The following is a 23,835-nucleotide window of genomic DNA, read 5'->3' on the forward strand; positions in this document are numbered from 1 at the left end:
GTAACTGAAGGAAGTGAAGGAATTCCTTGTTGAATAATCAGTGCATGAGTGCAACAGGTCATTTGCTGAAGAAAGGAAATCACTGCTATGAAGAAAGAAGAGAGTAGGTAACAGGACAAATCAATGAGACATACTGTTGTTGACAGGGAAAGAGTTAAAGGTTAATCCAATAATCAAAGAGACAGATTAGCCAAACAAGAGGAGGATATATATGAAGGAACACCGCAATAAAAGAGAGCCTGAAGAAAGGAGCTAGGTAAAAAGACCACAGTGCCACAGCCTTTTAAAACTTTTGATAAACAAGAGCTATAACACATAATTCCCCTGAGTCTATAATATGATAACTAGATATCACAAATGTAAATTAGGAAAGGATATTATCATAGGTGCTGCACTCCAAAGCCCATACCAATGAATATAGTCAAAATTCAAGGAAATGATCAGAAGTCAAAGCAACAGAATGGTGGTTGGAGAGACTAAAATGGTCACCCTTCTTTGGGATAAGCTGTGCCAATGCATTATCCTGAGAAAAAGAGAAAGTTTTGGTTTTAGACAAAGGGGGAACAGTTGAGCAACCATGTTCCTTCAAACATGAGGAGGGATGCCATTATTCAGACTGTACAAGAGAAATTATGAGAAGGATCACAGAATCAGTAAGAGGGTAGGGGAAAGTTGGTCATCCAAGTTGGAGCCAGAGGAGGAAAGAAAACCAAAAAGAGTTGTTTTGTCAGTGAGCTATACTGTAGTAACATCAGAATAGTAAAGTGCAGAAAAAGTGTTACAGTACAAAAGATCCGTTAAAGATGCTTCTGGATCAAGACTAGAAAGTCCTTTCATGGATGAAGAGTAGTTGCTGCAATTCCTTTGAATAAGGAATGCTTCACCTTAAATGAAATATTTTAGCTATGATTTTGAATGGAGATGAAAGGTGAATGTTGGTTGACAGAAAGAAGGGTTTTCCAGATGCAGTACCAGTATGTCCAGTCCTTTGCCTCAGAACATGAGCAGCTGAAACATGGACTGGAAGAAATGGTAATCTTAGAGGAGGAAGAAGGGGATAGATGCTTCCATTTCTGCAACAATAAATTGTGCTACACATTCAGCAGAGAAGGAAGCATCACCAGAGAAGCAGTAATCTACAAAGGAAAACCAAATAAAATTTTTACATGTTAGTTCCGTTGGTGCTACCGGCAAATTATACATAAATGCATCATCCTTAATCTGAGAGCTACAAGATCCTGGTCATGCACGATCCTGCATACTTGCTCGTATTTTCTCACAAACTTTGTGAGAAGGGTGATACCTTTCAAAACTGGCATGCTTCGTGTTCTGCACAATGTAAACAGTCAAACAGAGTGAATCTTGATCTGCCCATAACCCAGTCCACAAATGCTAAAACTACTTTTCAATGATGAATATAACAGCATCAGCCAGCAAGGATAGGAATTTTGAATGATGCACATTGACTGACTAACTGGCCAGCAAATGGGTGACTTAGTGAATGGGTTAAAATACTAATGTTTACAATAATAATAGGTAGTTGGAGAAGGAAGTTTGGTTAACAAAGGTATATTTACAAGTGTTAGATGTTTTTTTAGTTATAGTTTGCTCCATCATTAGAGATGAACAAATTGAGGGCTTCAATCCCCACCCATATGCAGTAGAGGAGGTAACCATCACTAAATAATGGTGTACATTAAAGTTTTCTTTGTAAAGGATCTCAGTTGGGGATAAAGGGATGTAAGGCCTCATGGCAGGAATTATTATAGTTAAAGAGAAGTATAAAGTTTGTAAGGCTAGTAAAGCAAAAAACAAAACAAAAGAATGCATCAGTGTAGAGCTAGGACAGCAAAAGGCAAAACAAAGGAAAATGACAGTAGGTGAGAGAGAAATCTTATGCCCAAAGACAACAATATTTGGAGACAAAGTTCTGGAGCCAGGCAACAAGCATGCTGGTAATGGAATAAGCACAGACCCATCCTTTAAAACAAATGTGAGAGGATTATAGCTGGAGATGTGAAAGTGATTAATGAGATTACCAACAGACAACCAAGTTTTAAAGAAAAGTAAGATTTTTGGAAAGTTACTGGCCAGAAGGTGTTCAACAAAAGAGAAGCTAACAGAAAGACTATGGATGTTGGAGGAATGAATGGAAAAAGAATCAGGTCCATTACAGGGTGCAAAGTTCTGCTGCTGGTAAGGGCTGATACTGCTAATGCCTGAGCCCTCCCTTTTGTTGGCAGAAGAGGCAGATGGAAAACCAGAGATTCTTAGAACTCCAAGTTTATTAGACTCCAGAAAGTTTACATTTAAAGTTTGATATTGAGAAAGAAAGTAAGAATAGTTCTGTGAAGAAAAGAAGTAAAGAAAAGAGCAAGATGGGTGTATGGTGCTTGTGTGGAGAGTACTGTAAGTCTTACCTGGTAGCTTAAGTGTTCTTGAGACAAAGTAATAACAGCTATCCTAACCTAGAGGGTGTAAAAGGGTTCCACGTACCACTTTAAGACCTCTAAATCTGGACAGGAATACTGGGTGCTGTAAACAGCTTATCTGATAAATGATAATGTTTCTCTCTACTAGTTTACATACCACATAACAGTCAATCCTGAGATTATATATTTAGCAATTGGTCCAAGTTTCTGCTAACTGTTTTTGTGATGTTCTATGTATGTTAGAATGTGAGCTTGAATAGGAAGAACCTGGAGTCACTGGAGTATTCTAGATACATGGAAGTGGAGCCATGGATGCTGAAGTGAGCCTTAAGATGGGTGTGGGGCAAAGGTCCTGGCTACAATGAGGCGTGTGTGGAAAGAAAGGTGACTGTCTGTGACAGCAAAGATAGGTACAGTTGATGGTACAGTAGTCCTGAAGGTGCTGTAATGATGTGAGGTATGGGCTTTATGTGAAAAAGAATGGAGGGTGGATGTGTTAGAAATTAAATGTTTGAAGACAATACTTGGTGTAAGGAGGGCTGAAATACAATAGTATGCATGGTTAGGGTGTGCTGAAATGGTTTGGATGTATAGAGAGGATAAGTGTGGAGAGGCTGACTAAGAAGGTTTACATGCTGCAGCAGGAGGGGACAAGACAAAGGGGAAAATTGGGGAGGGTGTGAAGCGAGCATGGGATAGGGCAAACTGGAGCAATGTAGGGGCAACTTGCTATCAATAGGCTGTTCCTGGCACTACCTAGAAATTAAATGTTTGAAGACAATACTTGGTGTAAGGAGGGCTGAAATACAAGAGTATGCATGGTTAGGGTGTGCTGAAATGGTTTGGATGTATAGAGAGGATAAGTGAGGAGAGGCTGACTAAGATGGTTTACATGCTGCAGGAGGAGGGAACAAGACAAAGGGGAAAATTGGGGAGGGTGTGAAGTGAGCATGGGATAGGGCAAACTGGAGCAATGTAGGGGCAACTTGCTATCGATAGGCTGTTCCTGGCACTACCTAGCAATGCAAGAGAGGACAGGTATGAAAACAAAACTAGAATTTATTCCAAGGTACTGCAAAAGACTTTACTACTCTGCTTCTTCCTTTTTAGGACACATTACAACCTGCCATACAATTTTTGATGATGCAGAGTTCAAGTTCTTACTTAAAATGTCTCAAGTGAGTTCATGTTACCTGAATTTTTTCTACCTTGTTGTTTGCCATTAATTTGGTTGATGACCATACAAAATTCGATTTTGCTTCTTATATATGCAAAGAATGTTTTCATCAACTTTCCATTTCTCATCCTGAAAGTTGTCATTATCATAACACTTATTTCCTAGTATGACAGTACTATCTCATCACTACACACAGGCCAAGGAAGAGCAGTTTCACTTGTGCATATTTTAATTTTTGATGTCAGTTTCAGAAAACTTGTTGTAGGTATCATTCACGCCTGGTAACTGGCACCATAAGTAGAGCATGCAGCCTCAACTTAGCCCATGACCAGGGCCCTGATTTTAATGCTAGGCCTCTTTTAACTATGACATAGCCAGATTAGCTTCACGTATGCATTATAAAAATGAATTGATAGACTGGCATGCAAAAAATAAGTGAAAATACTTAAAGTATTACGAATACCTTTGTGTTGGCCTGGTCCAATGCTAAGTGCTGATAAGAGAGAAAGATGTGGTGCTGTTTCTTTCTCTTAAACCTTAAACTGCTATTACTGTTAACTGACGATATATGTTTCATTGTTATTATGACCAACTGATGACTTAAGGGTTCCAGTTAATGTCTGGTTCCACCAATTATCCATAGATGTCCCCAGCATTCTCCGCCATAGCTGAAAATAATAACACATGCCTTTAGTTGTGCATATGCATCAGAGGTGTGTTTTGTACAAGCTCCTACTTTCTTTCCCCAAGTAAAAAACAACAAATAGAATTCAGTTTGTTTTAAAAAAGGGAAATAATCATGGTAGTATTCTTGATTATAGTGAAATATTACCATTCAGTATCACCGAGTACATGATAATTACATTTTTTCAAGTAAAATGTAGTTTTAAGAATTAGAATGAGTAAAATTAAAAGTTTGAATGACTATTTTTCACAAACAGTATAGAGTAACTGTGAGGCTTGGTTGTGAAGACAGGGACCTATGGTTTCGATGCATTGCACTTCATAGATAGATTATGGATGTGAGAGGATTTGACCTTTCTTCATCCGTTCCTGGAGCTACCTTGCTAACACAGAATGGTAATCAAATATGAAAGAAAGCATGGAAGAATTCTGTAGGATCAGATGTGCAGTCTAAAGGTTAACACTTGATTTTATATTCTACGTTTGTTTCACACACTGATAAAGCAATAATGGTGAATAACTTGAATATATTACAGACTCCACACTGAAAATTAGTGTGAGGAGGGAGAATAGTTGGCTAGTACATGGAAAACATCAAAGATTTTTTTTTTTGGAAATAATCTAGCTCTTTATAAGTAACTGATGAAGTACCAAATCCTCCATCACCTTATGATTACTTGGAAAACAAATTATGTGCAACTGCTACATAATTTCTTTAACAAGAAAAAAGGCCCAGAGCTGAAACGGTGGAAATACAGGTGCTGGCCTCCTTTTCCCTTATGTAATCTCAAAAAAATCATTTTCAGTCACTTATTTCTTTACCCTCCTTCATTTTCCTCATCAAATGAAGCACATGATGTGAGTTCCTCTTTATCATTTAGATAACCTAACAATATATGCATTTTCTGTGGGGTCACCTTGTATGGACACCTTAAAATTTACAACTGTGCATCCACAAGGATGACTAAAAGAGTGCCTAGGATAGCAGATTTTTCTCCACATCTGCCTGGCCCTGGATGAGATATCTCTGGGCCGCTAAAGTATAACAAGTTGGCTGGTTATTCAAACAGAGAGATGGAAAGTCTATTTGTCATCTGATAATGGCTGTCATGTAGAGGTTAACAATCCCTCCTTAATACTCACAAATTTTCTTTGTCAAAATATTCAAATCAACTATCCTTGTTTTATTTGGACTACTACTTGAATTGTGCCAAATTTCTGCTAAAAAGCATAAGCCTACAACGATACTGTTAAAACTCCTGAACTCAAGACATATTTTTCTTGAGTACCAATCACAATTGAGAAATAGGTAATACATCATGGCAATATATAGCCTATATTCTTTGTAAATAATTCAAGCTAGTGAAAGATGATCTGCAGAAAAATTCATAAGCTAAAACTGTTTTATTTCTCAAAATGTTTGTCATCATTTTCTTTGGAGTTCACAAAATGTAAACTATGGTATTAAGTCAAAAAATAGTGTATGCAGTATGCAAAAGAATGGAAATGATTCCATATAAATTTGTGATTACTAAATTGTGATTAATATCATCTATCAAATGGAAATGATTATCATGCCTATGATCATCAAAGATGAAAAAGAGTAAAAAAAGGACTCTATTATACTGAGTTTATTTTGTAAAGTATTTTGCTGTATAATTCTGATATAAAATGCATCTAAATCAAGCACTAAAAGAAACAAAAAGTTAACAGTCAAGAGAGAGGGCTTAAGATGGAGTGTATGAGATGGTGAGACACTCACACCAGGGGCTCCAGAAATATTCAATACACTTAGGATACCACTGAATTAGTAAACACACAAAAGGTAAGAATCTATGCAAATGGAATTATTACCTCAATCAAAATTTGGTAAATGATCCACATCTTCTGTTGTCGATAATAACTTTGCTCATGTTATTCTTCCATGTTAGATAATACTAACTATGATGCCACATAATGAGTATTAACTGATACTTTATGTATAATAAACAGAATCCTTTGACTAATGTTGTATGGATATTATCATTATGAGAAAAATCTAATTGAATTCTACCATAATTGGGATACATTGCTATATATTTCTGATATAAAGTGCATCTAAATCAAGCACTAAAAGAAACAAAAAGTTAACAATCAAGAGAGAGGGCTTGTTAAGATGGAGTGTATGAGATTGTGAGATACCTACACCAGGGGCTCCAGAAATATTCAGTACACTTAGGATACTGCTGAATTAATAAACACACAAAAGGTAAGAATCTATGCAAATGGAACTATTGCCTCAATCAAAATTTGGTAAATGATCCACATTTTCTGTTGTCGCTAATAACTTTGCTCATGTTATTCTTCCATATTAGATACTGCTAACTATGATGCCTACATAATGAGTATTAACTGATACATTATGTATAATAAACAGAATCCTTTGACTAATGTTGTATGGACATTATCATTACGAGACAAATCTAACTGAATGCTACCATAATTGGAATGATTTTGCATAGGAAATACTCCTTGTATATCACTATCCCATTTAGAGCACTGGCTTCATCTGTTTTCAGTTTCTTTTTCTTTTATAATTGCTGAATGGTTTTCGTTCAAAACAGATAAAACATCAATTAATGTTTTACGTAAGCTTCACATCTGGTCAGAGAGAAGAAATAAATCAGGCCAAGCCACTAGCCATAGCAGAAAGGTGCTAAGATTTTACCGGTTTATTCCAATTTGTAGTAATGCTCATGAATTCTTTCCTTTTGTGTGATCTTTGATTGGATATTACATTCTGTTACTAATAAATGCACTCTGAATCATATTGCGATATGGTAGCCTTGAAGATGCCAAAGGTAATGATGACATTCAAAGCAAACTTGAAGTCACTGAAAAGTCCAATGGTTTTATTTCACAGTGAAGCGACTTGATCCAACCTCTCAGTGCAGCTGCCTAGGTTCTACTCCCCAATGTCGTGTCTTGGCTACACCTTCAAATGGAGTGCCTTCATTCTCCCTTTCAGTGCACTGCCCTGGATCTGTTTCCTAAAGTTCCCTTCTAATGCCTTTGTTCCTTATAGTGGAGTGCTCTGATTGTCTCTTCCTCTTTCTAGCTCATTGGTTCAACCACCCATTAGGGTGTTCTGGTTTTATATCTCTATTTAGCATCTTGGTTCTACTTCCAAGTGGACTGCCCTGCTTCTACTTTTGATTCTATCTCCCAATGGCACACCAAGGGCTCCACCTGCTTCCGACATAATTGTTACTTCCTATTATGTGAACGCTGGAGTCCTAAATTTTCTTAATGAAAACCTCCATAAAAAGTTGGAATTTGTGTGAAAAAGTTCACAGTTTCACTTTTAAATGCTTGTGCAAGTTTCTAACCACAAACTCAACAAACTAAACTTAAAGAAATATTTTATCCCTCGCCAAAATTCATAAAACTTTAAATGTAGCTGGTTAGTTTGCCAGAAAGTTGGCCTGGATGACTCAAACGTTATGTCAACACTATCTAATATCCTGTATGCTCACTGGATCTAATGGATTTTCATGTACAAGAAAAGCCTTTACAAATATCCTGATTCATGCAAATACCAATTCTAAGGTTAAATTTCAATTTCACCAAGTCTGCAGGGATTGTCAAGAAGTTTTATCTGTTGTCAGCTTGAAATGCTGGTAAGTGCTGAGTTCAAGCATTCAAACCAATCTATCATTACCTAACCCCAAAAGAGAGGGCTATACCTGCTAACATCTTGACCCTGACCCCCCTTATTACTACCCTCACTTTCTTCTATGTATATATCAGAGGTGGGTGATATTTCAAGTAAATTCAGTACAGTTGTGGTACAAGGGAAAAATGTCTGACCCCTCAAAGCCAAAATATCTACAAAGTCAGTTGGCAAATTAACTATCAAGTTTTAATTTTCAAAAGATCAAATGAATTTGAGAAATGATATCTGTCCAGAATTAAAAGTGCCAAAGAATAACCAAACTGGTCCCTGAAGGAAAGTACTGGTTAGAAGTATGTAAGTGTTAAACAGGTGCCACCTACAGTGATGGGATGTGTAGGTAGTAGATTTCATGCCCTGTATGACAACAGACCTCTTGAACTGGTTTAAACTAAAGTTGTCGCTTAAGTACCCAATACTAACACATGAACTATATTGTTCAAATTTGATGGAACATCAGTTAGCAATTATTAGCTTACTCTAAAGAATCAGGAAAGATCATTAATCAAAGTGGATTACTGGATACCCAAGTGACAGATGGAGTGCATCAATGAGTGGTCAACCTAATGATTCTTTTTACAAGCAATGAGCTTCATGGGATAATTTTGCTCTTACTTCATTTTTACATTTACTGAGTAAGTGTGCATCTGTGGATACATGTGTACATTACTGGAAGCATGTCTGCATTAAACACAACAAAATACAATAGTTTTGTGAAGCCAGAGCAAGAGCCATAAGTGAAACAAAATATCTTTACCTTGGCCTTCCTTTTTTTCTGTCAGCAGGTGAGCATGTCAGAGGTTGGGGGGCATAAGTCATGTTCAGTCAGCTGGTGACAGTTTTATAATACACATACATCTATTCAAGCATCTTTTGTACTTAGCAGTGACTCAAGAAGTTCATTGAGACAGTATTATTTGCAGCTGTAATAACATGAACCCAAAAATATGAAAAAGCATATCTATAAGAACAGGTTTTTCATCTAAAATAGATAATTGTAGACCAAATTATATGACAACAAAATGACCTAATATGAGAACTACTTCACTGAAGTTATGAGGTCATTTAGTACCACACCTCCTCACCTCATGTGTAAGGATGGGCACCTTCTTGAAAGATGCGATAGTGGCATAAGAATTGCTCCTGAGGGAGGCACCACCACGTCCACTGGCCCCAGTGGTAGCAGCACTTGTGTCACCCATATAGCCAGGTCCGCTGTAGTAACGGCAGGTCAGGGATGCCCTAACCAAAAGACACATCTCTTGTGAAACTAATTTTAAGATAATTAAAAATGAAATAACTCACTGAGAGTATACGACAAATTTAGGATAGTCGCATATTACTGCAAAATATATTAAAAATGAATGCTGAATTTGGCTTAGGTTGTTTCATAGTCTGTAAGGGGTACTGGAAATGGTTTAGGTAGTTTTTAGATGCCAACTGAATTGCAGCAGGTGTTGTGGAATACTCTCTCCCAAATCTTTCTGCTAAAGTTACAAATCTTATTAGCAAGATAGTAACAATAGTTGCAAATCTTATCTATAAGATAGCAATATCATAACTCTTAATAGCTGGGGTCACTAAAAGTTACAAAACACAAATTGAAAGGCCAGGTTCCCAGAATTATGCCTGAAGTTCATATCAGGTGTTCAAGTTGGGGTTTAATGAAAATTTTGGTTATACATATGATGTCCAGACTCATTTCAAACCTTTTGATGGTTGAATGGAATGCACACACCTACACATCATATTCTATTAAAAGGAATGTAAAAAACAGGGTGAAATGATGTATATCAAGAGGAGTTAGAATCTGGTGAAAGGGGCATAGCCAGGAGTATAGCCAAATGAGATGGCATTCCAAAGCAGTACTGCCAGACACCAGATATCTAACTAGCTAACATGATGCCAAAAAGATGCACTAACCAAATAGCAAAGCTAGACAGCACAGGTACATACAGCATAACAAAGTAGCAGAGCCAGAAAACAGAAGGATGGCCTACCAGTAGGCCTTGATGGCAAATGTACAACCTTGCAGTAGGGAAACATGGCAGATGTATGGTGAAACAGCAAGGCTGGACAACACAAATATGGTCAAGCACCAGAACAAGACAAGATGCATGCCAAGTAGCAAGAATGATAAATATATAATAAATGTACAATGAAAAAGTATCACTATACATCTTTACATGCTCAAGCAGGAAAGCTAGTCAAGAGATCTATTGATTAAAAACAGTCATAAAACAACTGTAACATCATGCAGCAGAGCCAAACAATAGCCAAAGAAGCAAAACCATACAAGTGGAATACAGGTATAAGATTTTTTCAAATTCATAGACACCACTGTGACCTCTTGCTGGAGTTTCAGTACCTTACACATGACAGCCAGAGACTGAGTGTGAATGAATGTGGCTTTTTTTGTCTTTTTCTGGTGCTACCTCACTGGGAGGGATGCTGTTTCCTGTGGTGGGGTGGCGACAGGAATGGATGAAGGCAGCAAGTATGAATATGTACATGTGTATATATGTATATGTTTGTATGTATATGTATGTATATGTTGAAATGTATATGTATGTAAGTGCGTGTAAATCTCAGATTCTAATTTTAAATTCACTTTTGATTTTAAATTCAAAGTTTAAATTTAAATTCTTAATCTCGGGGAGAATAAGAAGATGTTTTGGAAGGAGGTAAATAAAGTGCATAAGACGAGAGAACAAATGGGAACATCGGTGAAGGGGGCTAATGGGGAGGTAATAACAAGTAGTGATGAAATAAGAGTGAGATGGAATGAGTATTTTGAAGGTTTGTTGAATGCGTTTGATGGTAGAGTGGTAGATATAGGGTATTTTAGTCAGGGTGGTGTGCAAAGTAAGAGGGTCAGAGGGCATGGTTGGTAAACAGAGAATAGGTAGTGAAAGCTTTGCGGAAGATGAAAGCAGGCGGGTTTGGATGGTATTGCAGTGGATATTCAATGGTAGGATATTCAATGTATGTATGGATCATGGTGAAGTACCTGAGGATTGGGGGAATGTATGCATACTGTCATTGTACAATGGCAATGGTAATAAAGGTGAGTGTTCAAACTAGAGAGGCATAAGTTTGTTGAGTATTCCTAGGAAATTATATGGGAGAGTACTGATTGAGAGGGTAAAGGCATTTACAGAGCATCAGATTGGGGAAGAGCTGTGCGGTTTCAGAAGTGGTAGAAGATGTGTGGATCAGAGGTTTGCTTTGAAGAATGTATGAGGGAAGTACTTAGAAAAACACATGGATTTGTATGTAGCATTTATGAATCTGGAGAAGGCATATGATTGGGTTGATAGAGATGCTCTGTGGAAGATTTTGAGAGTATATGGTGAGGGAGGTTGATAGAGATGCTTTGTGGAAGATTTTGAGAGTATATGGTGAGGGAGGTAAGTTGCTAGAAGCAGTGAAAAGTTTTTACCAAGGATGTAAGGCATGTGTACAAGTAGGGAGAGAGGAAAGTGATAAGTTCCCAGTGGTTCCCAGCGAATGTCTTGTGGCAGGGGTGCATGATGTTTCCGTGGTTGTTTGATTTGTTTATGGATGGGGTGGGTAGGGAGGTAAATGCAAGAGTTTTGGAGAGAGGGGCAAGTATGCGGTCTGTTGTGGATGAGAAGGCCTGGAAAGCGAGTCAATTGTGTTCGCTGAGGATGCAGCATTAGTTGTTGATTCGGTTGAGAAACTGCAGAGATTGGTGACTGAGTTTGGTAAAGTTTGTGAAAAAAGAAAGCTGAGAGTAAATGTGAATAAGAGCAAGGTTATTAGGTTCAGTAGGGTTGTGGGACAAGTTAACTGGGAGGTAAGTTTGAATGGAAAAGAACTGAAGTAAAGTGTTCTACATATCTGGGAGTGGACTTAGCAGTGGATGGAACCATGGAAGAGAGTCACAGGGTGGGGGAGGGGGCAAAGGTTCTGGGAGCATTGAAGAATGTGTGGAAGGTGAAAATGTTATCTCGAAGAACAAAAATGGGTATGTTTGAAAGAATAGTAGCTCCAACAATGTTTTATAGTTGCAAGGCATGGGCTATGGATAGGGTTGTGCGGAGGAAGGTGGATGTGTTGGATATGAAATGTTTGAGGAAAATATGTGGTGCGAGGTGGTTTGATGAAGTAATGAAAGGGTAAGAGAAATGTGTGGTAATAAAAAGAGCATTGTTGAGACAGCAGAAGAGGGGTTGTTGAAATGGTTTGGTCACATTGATAGAATAAGAGAAGAAAGGTTGACAAAGAGGATATATGTGTCAGAGGTAGAGGGAAGAAGAAGCGAGAGACCAAATTGGAGGTGGAAGGATGGTGTGAAAAAGACTTTTAGCAATTGGGGCCTGAACATACAGGAGGGTGGAAGGTGTGCAAGGAATATAGTGAATTGGAACAATGTGGTATAATGGGGTCGATGTGCTATCAATGGACTGAACCAGGGCATGTGAAGTGTCTAGTGTAAACCATGGAAAGGTCTGTGGGGCCTGGTTGTGGAAAGGGAGCTGTGGTTTCGGTGTATTACACATGGCAGCTAGAGACTAAGTGTGAACAAATGTGGCCTTTCTTGTCTTTTCTTGGAGCTACCTTGCAGGAGGGGAAGGAGGGGGGGGGGGGGAGCTATTTCATGTATGGTGGGGTGGAGGCAGCAATGGATGAAGGCAGCAAGTATGAATATGTACATGTGTATATATGTTTATGTCTGTGTATGTACATGTATGTATATGTTGAAATGTGCATGTATGTATATGAGAGTGTGTGGGTGTTTATGTATATACATATGCATGTGGGTGGGTTGGGCCTACCCTTGTCTGTTTCATTGCGCTACCTCGCTAACACGGGAGACGGCGATTAGGTAAAAAGTTCATATATATATATATATATATATATATATATATATATATATATATATATATATATATATATATATATATATATATATATATATATCAATGGACTGAACCAGGGCATGTGAAGTGTCTTGTGTAAACCATGGAAAGGTCTGTGGGGCCTGGATGTGGAAAGGGAGCTGTGGTTTCGGTGCATTATTACATGACAGCTAGAGACTGAGTGTGAATGGGGCCTTTGTTGTCTTTTCCTAGTGCTACCTCGCACACATGAGGGGGGAGGGGGTTGTTATTCCATGTGTGGCGAGGTGGCGATGGGAATAAATAAAGGCAGACAGTATGAACTATGTGCATGTGTATATATGTATATGTCTGTGTGTGTATATATATGTGTACATTGAGATGTATAGGTATGTATAGTTGCGTGTGTGGACGTGTATGTATATACATGTGTATGTGTGTGGGTTGGGTCATTCTTTCGTCTGTTTCCTTATGATACCTCGCGAACTCGGGAGACAGCGACAAAGCAAAATATATATATATATATATATATATATATATATATATATATATATATATATATATATATATATATATATATCCCTGGGGATAGGGGAGCAAGAATACTTCCCACGTATTCCCTGCGTGTCGTAGAAGGCGACTAAAAGGGGAGGGAGCGGGGGGCTGGAAATCCTCCCCTCTCGTTTTTTTTTTGATTTTCCAAAAGAAGGAACAGAGAATTGGGCCAGGTGAGGGTAGTCCCTCAAAGGCTCAGTCCTCTGTTCTTAACGCTACCTCGCTAATGTGGGAAATGGCGAATAGTTTGAAAGAAAAGATATATATATATATATATATATATATATATATATATATATATATATATATATATATATATATATATATATATATGTGTGTGTGTGTGTGTGTGTGTGTGTGTATGAATGGTTGAGCCATCATTCATCTGTTTCCTTGCGCTTTCTCGCTGACGTGGGAAACGGCGTTTAGACAAAATAAATAAATAAATAAATATATATATATATCATTAACATTATTATTATACTTAATGCTGTCTCCCGCGTTATCGAGGTAGCGCAAGGAAACAGATGAAAGAATGGCCCAGACCCACCCATATACACATGCACATACATAAACGCCCACACACGCACATACACATATGCATACATTTCAACGCATACATACATATACGTACACTGACATATACATATATACACATGTACATATTCATACTTGCTGCCCTCACCCATTCTCGTCGCCACTCCGCCACGCATGAAATAGCACCCCCACTCCTCCCGCGCATGCATAAGGTAGCTCTAAGAAAAGACAAAAAAAGGCCACATCCGTTCACACTCAGTCTTTAGCTGTCATGTCTAATGCACCGAAACCACAGCTCCCTTTCCACATCCAGGCCCCCACAAAACTTTCCATGGTTTACCCAAGACGCCTCACATACCCCGGTTCAATCCACTGACAGCACGTAGACCCTGGTATACTTCATCGTTCCAATTCACTCTATTCCCTGCACGCCTTTCACCTTCCTGTATGTTCAGGCCCCGATCGCTCAAAATCTTTTTCACTCCATCCTTCCACCTCCAATTTGGTCTCCCACTTCTCGTTCCCTCCACCTCTGACACATTTCTTTGTCAATCTTTCCTCACTCATTCTTTCCACGTGACCAAACCATTTATTATACTTAACCGCCGTCTCCCGCGTTAGTGAGGTAGCACAAGGAAACAGACAAGGAACGGCCCATGTGTATGTGGGTGGGTTGGGGCCATTCTTGTCTCTTTCCTTGTGCTACCTCACTAATGTGGGAGACGGCGGTTATATATATATATATATATATATATATATATATATATATATATATATATATATATATATATATATATATATATATATATATATATATATATATATATATATATATATATATATATATATATATATATATATATATATATATATAAGAGGGGATAAGAGTGAGTGCTCAAATTACAGAGGTATAAGTTTGTTGAGTATTCCTGGTAAATTATATGGGAGGGTATTGATTGAGAGGGTGAAGGCATGTACAGAGCATCAGATTGGGGAAGAGCAGTGTGGTTTCAGAAGTGGTAGAGGATGTGTGGATCAGGTGTTTGCTTTGAAGAATGTATGTGAGAAATACTTAGAAAAGCAAATGGATTTGTATGTAGCATTTATGGATCTGGAGAAGGCATATGATAGAGTTGATAGAGATGCTCTGTGGAAGGTATTAAGAATATATGGTGTGGGAGGCAAGTTGTTAGAAGCAGTGAAAAGTTTTTATCGAGGATGTAAGGCATGTGTACGTGTAGGAAGAGAGGAAAGTGATTGGTTCTCAGTGAATGTAGGTTTGCGGCAGGGGTGTGTGATGTCTCCATGGTTGTTTAATTTGTTTATGGATGGGGTTGTTAGGGAGGTGAATGCAAGAGTTTTGGAAAGAGGGGCAAGTATGAAGTCTGTTGTTGATGAGAGAGCTTGGGAAGGGAGTCGGTTGTTGTTCGCTGATGATACAGCGCTGGTGGCTGATTCATGTGAGAAACTGCAGAAGCTGGTGACTGAGTTTGGTAAAGTGTGTGAAAGAAGAAAGTTAAGAGTAAATGTGAATAAGAGCAACGTTATTAGGCACAGTAGGGTTGAGGGTCAAGTCAATTGGGAGGTAAGTTTGAATGGAGAAAAACTGGAGGAAGTAAAGTGTTTTAGATATCTGGGAGTGGATCTGGCAGCGGATGGAACCATGGAAGCGGAAGTGGATCATAGGGTGGGGGAGGGGCGAAAATTCTGGGAGCCTTAAAGAATGTGTGGAAGTCGAGAACATTATCTCGGAAAGCAAAAATGGGTATGTTTGAAGGAATAGTGGTTCCAACGATGTTGTATGGTTGCGAGGCGTGGGCTATGGATAGAGTTGTGCGCAGGAGGATGGATGTGCTGGAAATGAGATGTTTGAGGACAATGTGTGGTGTAAGGTGGTTTGATCGAGTAAGTAACGTAAGGGTAAGAGAGGTGTGTGGAAATAAAAAGAGCGTGGTTGAGAGAGCTGAAGAGGGTGTTTTGAAATGGTTTGGGCACATGGAGAGAATGAGTGAGGAAAGATTGACCAAGAGGATATATGTGTCGGAGGTGGAGGGAACGAGGAGAAGTGGGAGACCAAATTGGAGGTGGAAAGATGGAGTGAAAAAGATTTTGTGTGATCGGGGCCTGAAATGCAGGAGGGTGAAAGGAGGGCAAGGAATAGAGTGAATTGGATCGATGTGGTATACCGGGGTTGACGTGCTGTCAGTGGGTTGAATCAGGGCATGTGAAGCGTCTGGGGTAAACCATGGAAAGCTGTGTAGGTATGCATATTTGCGTGTGTGGACGTATGTATATACATGTGTATGGGGATGGGTTGGGCCATTTCTTTCGTGTTTCCTTGCGCTACCTCGCAAACGCGGGAGACAGCGACAAAGCAATATATATATATATATATATATATATATATATATATATATATATATATATATATATATATATATCTTTTTTCTTTCTTTTAAACTATTCGCCATTTCCCGCGTTAGCGAGGTAGCGTTAAGAACAGAGGACTGGGCCTTTTTTGGAATATCCTTACCTGGCCCCCTCTGTTCCTTCTTTTGGAATATATATATATATATATATATATATATATATATATATATATATATATATATATATATATATATATATATTCCTATGAGTCCACGGGGAAAATGAAACTCGATAAGTTCCCAGGTGCACTTTTGTGTAATAATGACATCATCAGGGGAGACACAAGAGAGAAATATAAGTCACTTGATATACATCGAAGAGACGAAGCTAGGACGCCATTTGGTAAACATAAGATTGTCCAAGACATAGAACGAGCGTTCATAAACTTATCATTTTACAAATTTTATCAACAATAAAGTTATCTAATTTTAATCACTAATATTAAGATTTTATTTCTTTGTGTATTTGATAATAGAAGATTCAATGATATTTCTCGTTGTAATAGAGTTAGAGCTAATAACTGAGATGGCATTATGCCAGTCAATACAATGATCATAGTTTTTAACGTGATTAAACAAGGCATTTGATTCTTGTCCCGTTCTTATACTATATTTATGATGCTTAAGTCTAACAGAAAGATCCTTACCAGTCTGCCCAACATAAAATTTATCACAATTTTCACATGGCAGTTTATAGATGCATCCAAGAGAATTTTCTGGTGAATTCCTGATTAAGATATTCTTTATTGTATTATTGTTGCTTAAGGCAACATTTACATTAGAGGTTTTAAGCAACATGGGAAGTAAAGTGAAATTATCATTAAAAGGAGAACTAAAAGATTCTTAGTGGCAATGTGAGATTTGGGCTCAACTCTATAAAAGTATTTCTTTGCTAACTTAAGAGATTTATCAATGAAAGATCTAGGGTACTTTAACTTAGATCCAATTGAATATATCCTCTCAAACTCATCATCAATAAACTCTGGACTGCAAATACGTAATGCCCATAGGAACATAGATTGAAATGATGATAATCTAACTCTGTCATGTTCGAGATGAGTAATAATGGATATATGAGCATACATTGGTGGGTTTTCTGTCTATGCTAAACTTAAATTTGTTTCCTTGCCTATGGATTATGCAATTTAAAAATGATAACATACCATTATTTTATTTTCTACAGTAGATTTGATTGAAGGTACTAAATTGTTAAGTAAGGGAAGAAATATTTGTAAATTTTCATTTGTTGGCCAAACACAAAGAACATCATCTACATACCTAAACCAAATTGCATTAGAAGGTAGATTATCCTTTTGTAATTTTGTTTAAAAAATTCCATATAAAGATTACTGTGTATTTCAATTCAATGGAGATTATCATGCTCAAATATTTGGTATGGCAATGGGTAACCCTCATTCACCTGTACTAAGTAATAGTGATTCGACATCCCTCTAGCTGCCCCTCTCAGCACATTAAAGTCCCTCTTTTACACGCCTATCAATTAAAACGTAATCCAATAATGCCCTTTGACCATCTCTCCTACTTACGTGCGTATACTTGTGTATATCTCTTTAAACCAGTTATTCATAGTCACCAGTCTTTCTTCAGCACACAAATCCAGAAGCTCTTCAACATTTCCATTCACAACACTAAACACCCTATGTACACTAATTATACCCTTAAGTGTCTTATTGTTTCCCTTCTCATTTAAATCACCCATCACTATAACCTGGTCTCGTGCACCAAAGCTGATAACACACTCACTAAGCTGCTCCCAAAACACCCATCTCTCTCCATTCACTTTCTGTTTTACCCATATCAATCTAGAATTTACTTTCTTACACTCTACCACATACTCCCGCAACTCCTGCTTCCGGAGTAGTGCTAATCCTTCCTTAGCCATTGTTCTCTCACCAACCCTTGACTTTACCCCCAAGACTTTCTCAAACCACTCTTACCCTTTCCCCTTGAGCTTCGTTTCACTCAATGCCAGAACATCTAAGTTTCTTTCTTCTCATCTTGGTTACATTCACACACATTCAGACACCCCAGTCTGAGCCTTTGAGGAGGATGAGCGCTCCCTCTTGACTCCTATATACACAGAGGGAGTGAGAGAGAAGGGGGACAGGGGAAAAAAGAATTCTTCCCTAGTATTCCCCGAGTTTTACTGACACGGTGTGTCTTTTCCATTTCCTTATGGTTTTACCTCTCTCTAATGTACACTCGTTAGTTGTATACCTTTTACATATGTATATAGATTGGGAAAGTGAAATGACAGGAGAGAAAGAATACTTCCCATGTATGCCTTGTGATTCACAAAAGGCGACTAAAGGGGGCGAGATCCCTGGAAATAGGGGAGAAAGAATTCTTTCCACATATTCCATGTGGTTGTAGAAGGCAATTAAAGGGAAATAGTAGCCCTCCTCTCCCTGCATTTTGATTTCTAAAATTTGGAACAGAAGACGGAGCCAAACAAAGAATGCTCATCCTCTTTGAGAGTGAGTTCTGTGGCAGTTGATGGTATGATTGAGGGGCATGGGGTACCTGTTGTGAATAAGAGTGGTGCACAGCTTGTGGAGTTGCATGCTGAAACTGAGTGAGCTTGGAAAAGATACTTAAGAGGAAATATTTGAAAAGACTGGTACAAGGTTTGAGTAGATGTAGCAAGAGGAATGAGTGACGTGTGGGAGGTAATTAGGGAAGTACTGCTTACATGTGCTAGAGAAGTGTATGCATGCAGGATGTGGGAAGAGGGCAGATGAGGAAGGGTAGTGAATGGTGGGATGAGGAAGCGAAGAGAGAAAACGGAGGTATTTGGGCATTATTTACAGGTAAGGAGTGCAAGTAAATGGGGGATGTAATAGAGAAAGCAGCCAGTGCAAGGGCTCAAATGGAAGAGAAATGAATGTTGGGGTGAGCGAGAATCTGCACGTTTCAGGGGGAATTGATTTTTTTTGGAAAGAGGTTAACAGTTTAAAGAAAACAAGAGAAAAAAAGAAAACAATGGTGAGAGGGGCAAATGGGGAAGTGGAAATAGCTAGAAATGAGGAGAGGCGATAAGAGTAAATATTATGAAGGGTTGCTAAAAAGTGTTTGATGGTACGGTGGCAGATATAGGATGTTTTGGATGTGGAGGTATGTGAAGTGGCAGTAATGAAAAGTGATTCGATGAAAAGAGAAGAGGTGATGAAAACCTCGCGTAAGATGAAGATGAGGTGACTGTTCTGACGATTTATTATGTAAGGCTCAAAGTGAGGTGCCTGAGGATAGGCAGAACGCCTGTATAGTGCCTCTGCATAAAGGCAAGGTGGACAAAAAGTCAATGTTCAAATTACATATCTAAGACTGGTGAGTATATCTGGTAGAAGTTATATGGGAGAGCAGTGACTAAGAGGCTGATGATAAGCTTTAGGAGTGGTAGAAGATGTGTGGATCAGGTGTTTGCTTTGAAGAATGTGTGTGTACATAGAGAAACAGAATATCTTGTATATGAAGTTGATGAATCAGAAGAAAGTAAATGATAGGGCTGACAGAGATGTTCTGTGGAAGGTGGAAGGTGGGAGACCCTGCATGTGCATCATCACTTATGGGCAAATGAATGGGGACCTATTTAAGAGCAATGATGCCCATGGGCACCCAAGAAGCGAACCCTGTGGGTACATTTGTGCCTGCACCTGAGTTGGGACCTTGCAAGTGCACCAACACCCATAGGCACCTGGGTGGGAACGTTCGCCTATGGGTACATCAATTCCTTCAGGAAGTTGGGTGGGGACCCCTGAATGTGTGCGAGAACCTGGATGGGGACCCCTGCATGTACATCAACAAACTCTGGCACCTCAGTGGGGACCCCTGAGGGTGTATCACTGTCTAAAGTTACTTGGTTGGGTACCCAACTCTAACCAGTTTAATATCTAAACAGGGAAAATTGAGAATTAGTACAAGAGTAATTACAGCACTGAACCATCATTTATCATGCCATTCATCAAACACAGACATCACACAAAATGCAACAAAGCCACTAGACATGAGATATAACCACCACATTCTGCCACCATCATACTCAGATACCCTAAAGATATGACGATTATACGTAGTCACCTCCAGAGACATAACCATCGTATTTAGATACTACTTGGGTGGGATACAGTATCCAGCCATCACTGTAGCCAAACCATCATAATTACAGTCACGCACTGCCTGGTGTAAGTACTATACAAAGTTACTACTGGAGATATAACTTATTCATACCTAGCTACCTGTAAAGATAACAACCATCACGGCTAATAATCATGAAATGCATATCATTTACAGTGACCCATTCATCACTTTAGGTATAACCAATTGCATTACCAACCACTTGCAGATATAGCCATAATACCATCCACCACCAAGTAAAACTCATTTGTATCCACCAGTAAGAGTTTACTCACTGGGTCCTGCTCCTCTTCACCCTGAGGTAAAGGACGGAGGCGATGGTGATGACAAGGACGGTGAAGGTGCAAGCAGCGCCCATGGCCACGTAAAGCGTTCCCAAGGACGTGGACATCCATTCCGGCCGTAGGTAGATGGACTCATTCCTCGGAGCAAACTCTTCTGGGGAACAGAAGCTGGGTACAGAGTATGAACTTTAAGAGATGCTGTAAGTGTCTTGCACATCAAATCTGGAAAAACTGAATACTAGATATATTGCATATTGTGAATATTGTACAACGTGAATCTTAGTCACTTCAAAAGACATGACAATTACGAACCCTAAATATAATGCATCTTAAGTACTGGTGTCTCGTGTTTTACAAATGCGAGCGTGATGAACGCAGATATCATAATCCTGGTTTGCGTTTAAAGATAGGTACACCAGCTCCTCATCATATGGAACAGATGCATTCTTGACCTGTTCATTTAGCAAATCCTGTTTTGCCTTTGACTCCCATTATGTAACTGGAGATCCATTGGTGATTGGGTCGATGCCACCCTCTCCTCCATTCAGCTAAACAACACATAATACACCTACTCTAAAATAATGAATTATATGTTTTTAGAAGTATTCAAACCCTTCCTTTCCCTCTAAAAAATATAGAAAACGTAAATGTAAGTCCTCTTACGTGTTTCAGTGTTTTACACTAATGATCAGTGAAACAAACTTTTCCTTTTCTCTTTACCACCTTCCTAAAACATTGACACGTTAACATTACAAAATTTTCTCCAGAAATACCGTATATTTATGCGAGCCCCGTAACTCTTCCATAAGCATATTTATGCGCACAGTTTCGCGCCTATATTTCAAGGGCAGTCCTAACGTTTTTGTGGGGTCTATCAACAGCGAGCAAAATTCTAAGTTAATACATTGGTGTTTATGCCTTGCAAGGACGTACACAAATAAAAACAGATAACAGGCCTTTCAGCACTGGACGAGAGATGCATTGCTGCCACATCCTCAAATAATGATAGTCATAGATATCTGGGAATCATCCTAACATCACTGAGAGTCCTGACACTATGTCAGGTAGATACTTACCCTTGAGGCAAATCTTCTTCCTCTTGATGGTGATACAGGTGAGATTCTGGGCCCGGTTGTGAGTGGTGATGTTGATATGAAGATTTACCAGCACCTCAGCGTTTACCCGACCAGAGCACGGCAGCGACACACTAAGGAGGGAAGGAGACAGAGAGCCGTGAGAGAAGACACATATGCCTTCAGGAGAAAGAGGGAAACTGGTGAAAGGCAGTGTCAGCGATGAGAAAGAGAGAGTTTTGAGACTGACGCCATAAGGTAAGAGAAGGAATGGTCAGAGGCAGCGACATTTTGGATGGAGAGTGGTGAAAGGCACCATAAATCGTATTGTGTTGGAAGGAGTTTGTAGTTGGTTGAAGCCATCTAGGATGAGTTGTGAAAGCGTTTGTGCATATTTGATTATTCTGATTTAGAGAAAGAAGAAAATCGTTGTTAAAAAGAGGAAGAATATGAAATAAATGACAGAACCATGAGGGACACCAGTATTGATAGAGAAAGAGGGAATAATAGACAATCACGATGTATTAACAGAAAATTAGCAAATATGATATAAAAGAGAAAGAGAAAAGCTAAAATGAGAGGAGTCTGGAAAATAGACCCCGATGCCACACACTGTCAAAAGCTTTCAATACATCAATACAGGATCTCAAAGTCTCTCAGAGAAGGTGACAGGATATAAAAAAAAAGAGGATATCTCGGGTGGAACTCATCTTGCTAAAACCATACTGATAATCAGAAAGGAGACTGCGAGACTCAAGATGTTTACGGATATGGTAACCGAGAAGTTCAAAGACTTTAGAGACAGTAAAGTTAGAACATTAGACCGACAGTCGGGAATAAAAGCGAAAAGACTTGCAAGTACGGACGCAAGTTCAGAACCGCATTCCTTCAAATCACAAGGATAGATACATCTTGTGCTTGTGAACAGAAAGAGAAGTGCTTTCTGGACTGCAAGAAAAGATACCGTTGGTGCTGGCTAAAGATTAGTGAGGTACAACAGGGGTTGCGTGAATGTTAATCCAACTAAGATGTAACAAGAGGGAACAACAGATCCAAAAAGAGTTTCTCTGTCATTATGACAGAGTTATGGTTTCGTCAGAATAGAAGATCGATAGAAAGGTAACACAAATAGGTTGGAGATGTTTTTGGCTTACAGGTAAAATGTCCCATCAAAGGATGAAGAAAAGATGTCGGATAAAAGTACAATTTGCCTCACAAATAACTTTTATATTGATTTTGGGTTGAGATGAAACCTGAATGTGAATCGAAGGAATGGAGTTTTACGAGGACCTCAACCCAAATGGCCTGAAATATGAATGGTTGAGCCATGGATAGGAAAGAGAGTTTTAGAAGAATTTAAGTCTCCATTCACGTGCATATAACCTCTGGTTTTCGGTCAGCACTGATAAAATCATCTGCTGAGGAGAGGCATTAATGTTCCCTTGGAAAGTCAAAAAAGTATTTTCGAAAGCAGGTTGGGTCAGCGCTTTTGAAGTGACAATACTGACGTACAGAGGGAATAGGGAGAGGAGAAAGTACTGTCAGTAAGAGGATATTTATAAGAGAGTGGGCAGATGAACCAATCCGCAGAGAAACTGCGTAGCTGTAGAGTAAAGGAATGGGGGAAAATTGGGAGATTAATTGCGACAGTCTGCAACATTGTTAATGTTGTCGACAACTCGATCTTGGAAACGTGAAGGCTTCTAAACTCACCAAAAGCTGTGTGGGAGGATTTCAACCATTCCATGTGGCACAGCTTGAGGATGTCATGGCGTCATAGTAAGAATCTAGTGGTAATGTATAAAGCTTGTAGAGTTTGGAGAGCAGTAAGCAAGTCATGTAAGTGGCAGTTGCTACGTGTCATCACGGCGTCATGATAAGAATCTAGTGGTCAAGAAATACAAAAAGCTTGTAGAGTTTGGAGAGCATTAA

General features: G+C 38.8%; 1 protein-coding gene across 5 annotated transcripts in view; it reads right to left on the reverse strand.

Moving 5' to 3' along the window:
• The window catches only part of LOC139763402 (tyrosine-protein kinase Dnt-like), a 487,587-nt gene that overhangs the window by 83,202 nt on the left and 380,550 nt on the right, over positions 1-23,835 (reverse strand). For 3 of the 5 annotated variants that reach the window (XM_071689406.1, XM_071689405.1, XM_071689410.1), the window contains 4 exons: positions 21,907-22,037; positions 20,822-20,984; positions 9,091-9,247; positions 8,763-8,780 (listed from right to left, as the gene is read on the reverse strand). In XM_071689406.1, coding sequence (XP_071545507.1) covers positions 8,763-8,780; positions 9,091-9,247; positions 20,822-20,984; positions 21,907-22,037 — 469 coding nt within the window. The remainder of the gene's footprint in view (positions 1-8,762; positions 8,781-9,090; positions 9,248-20,821; positions 20,985-21,906; positions 22,038-23,835) is intronic. The other 2 variants (XM_071689407.1, XM_071689408.1) reach the window with 2 other exon arrangements.

The sequence above is a fragment of the Panulirus ornatus genome, chromosome 47 (genome assembly GCF_036320965.1).
Source record: "Panulirus ornatus isolate Po-2019 chromosome 47, ASM3632096v1, whole genome shotgun sequence".
NCBI lineage: Eukaryota > Metazoa > Arthropoda > Malacostraca > Decapoda > Palinuridae > Panulirus > Panulirus ornatus.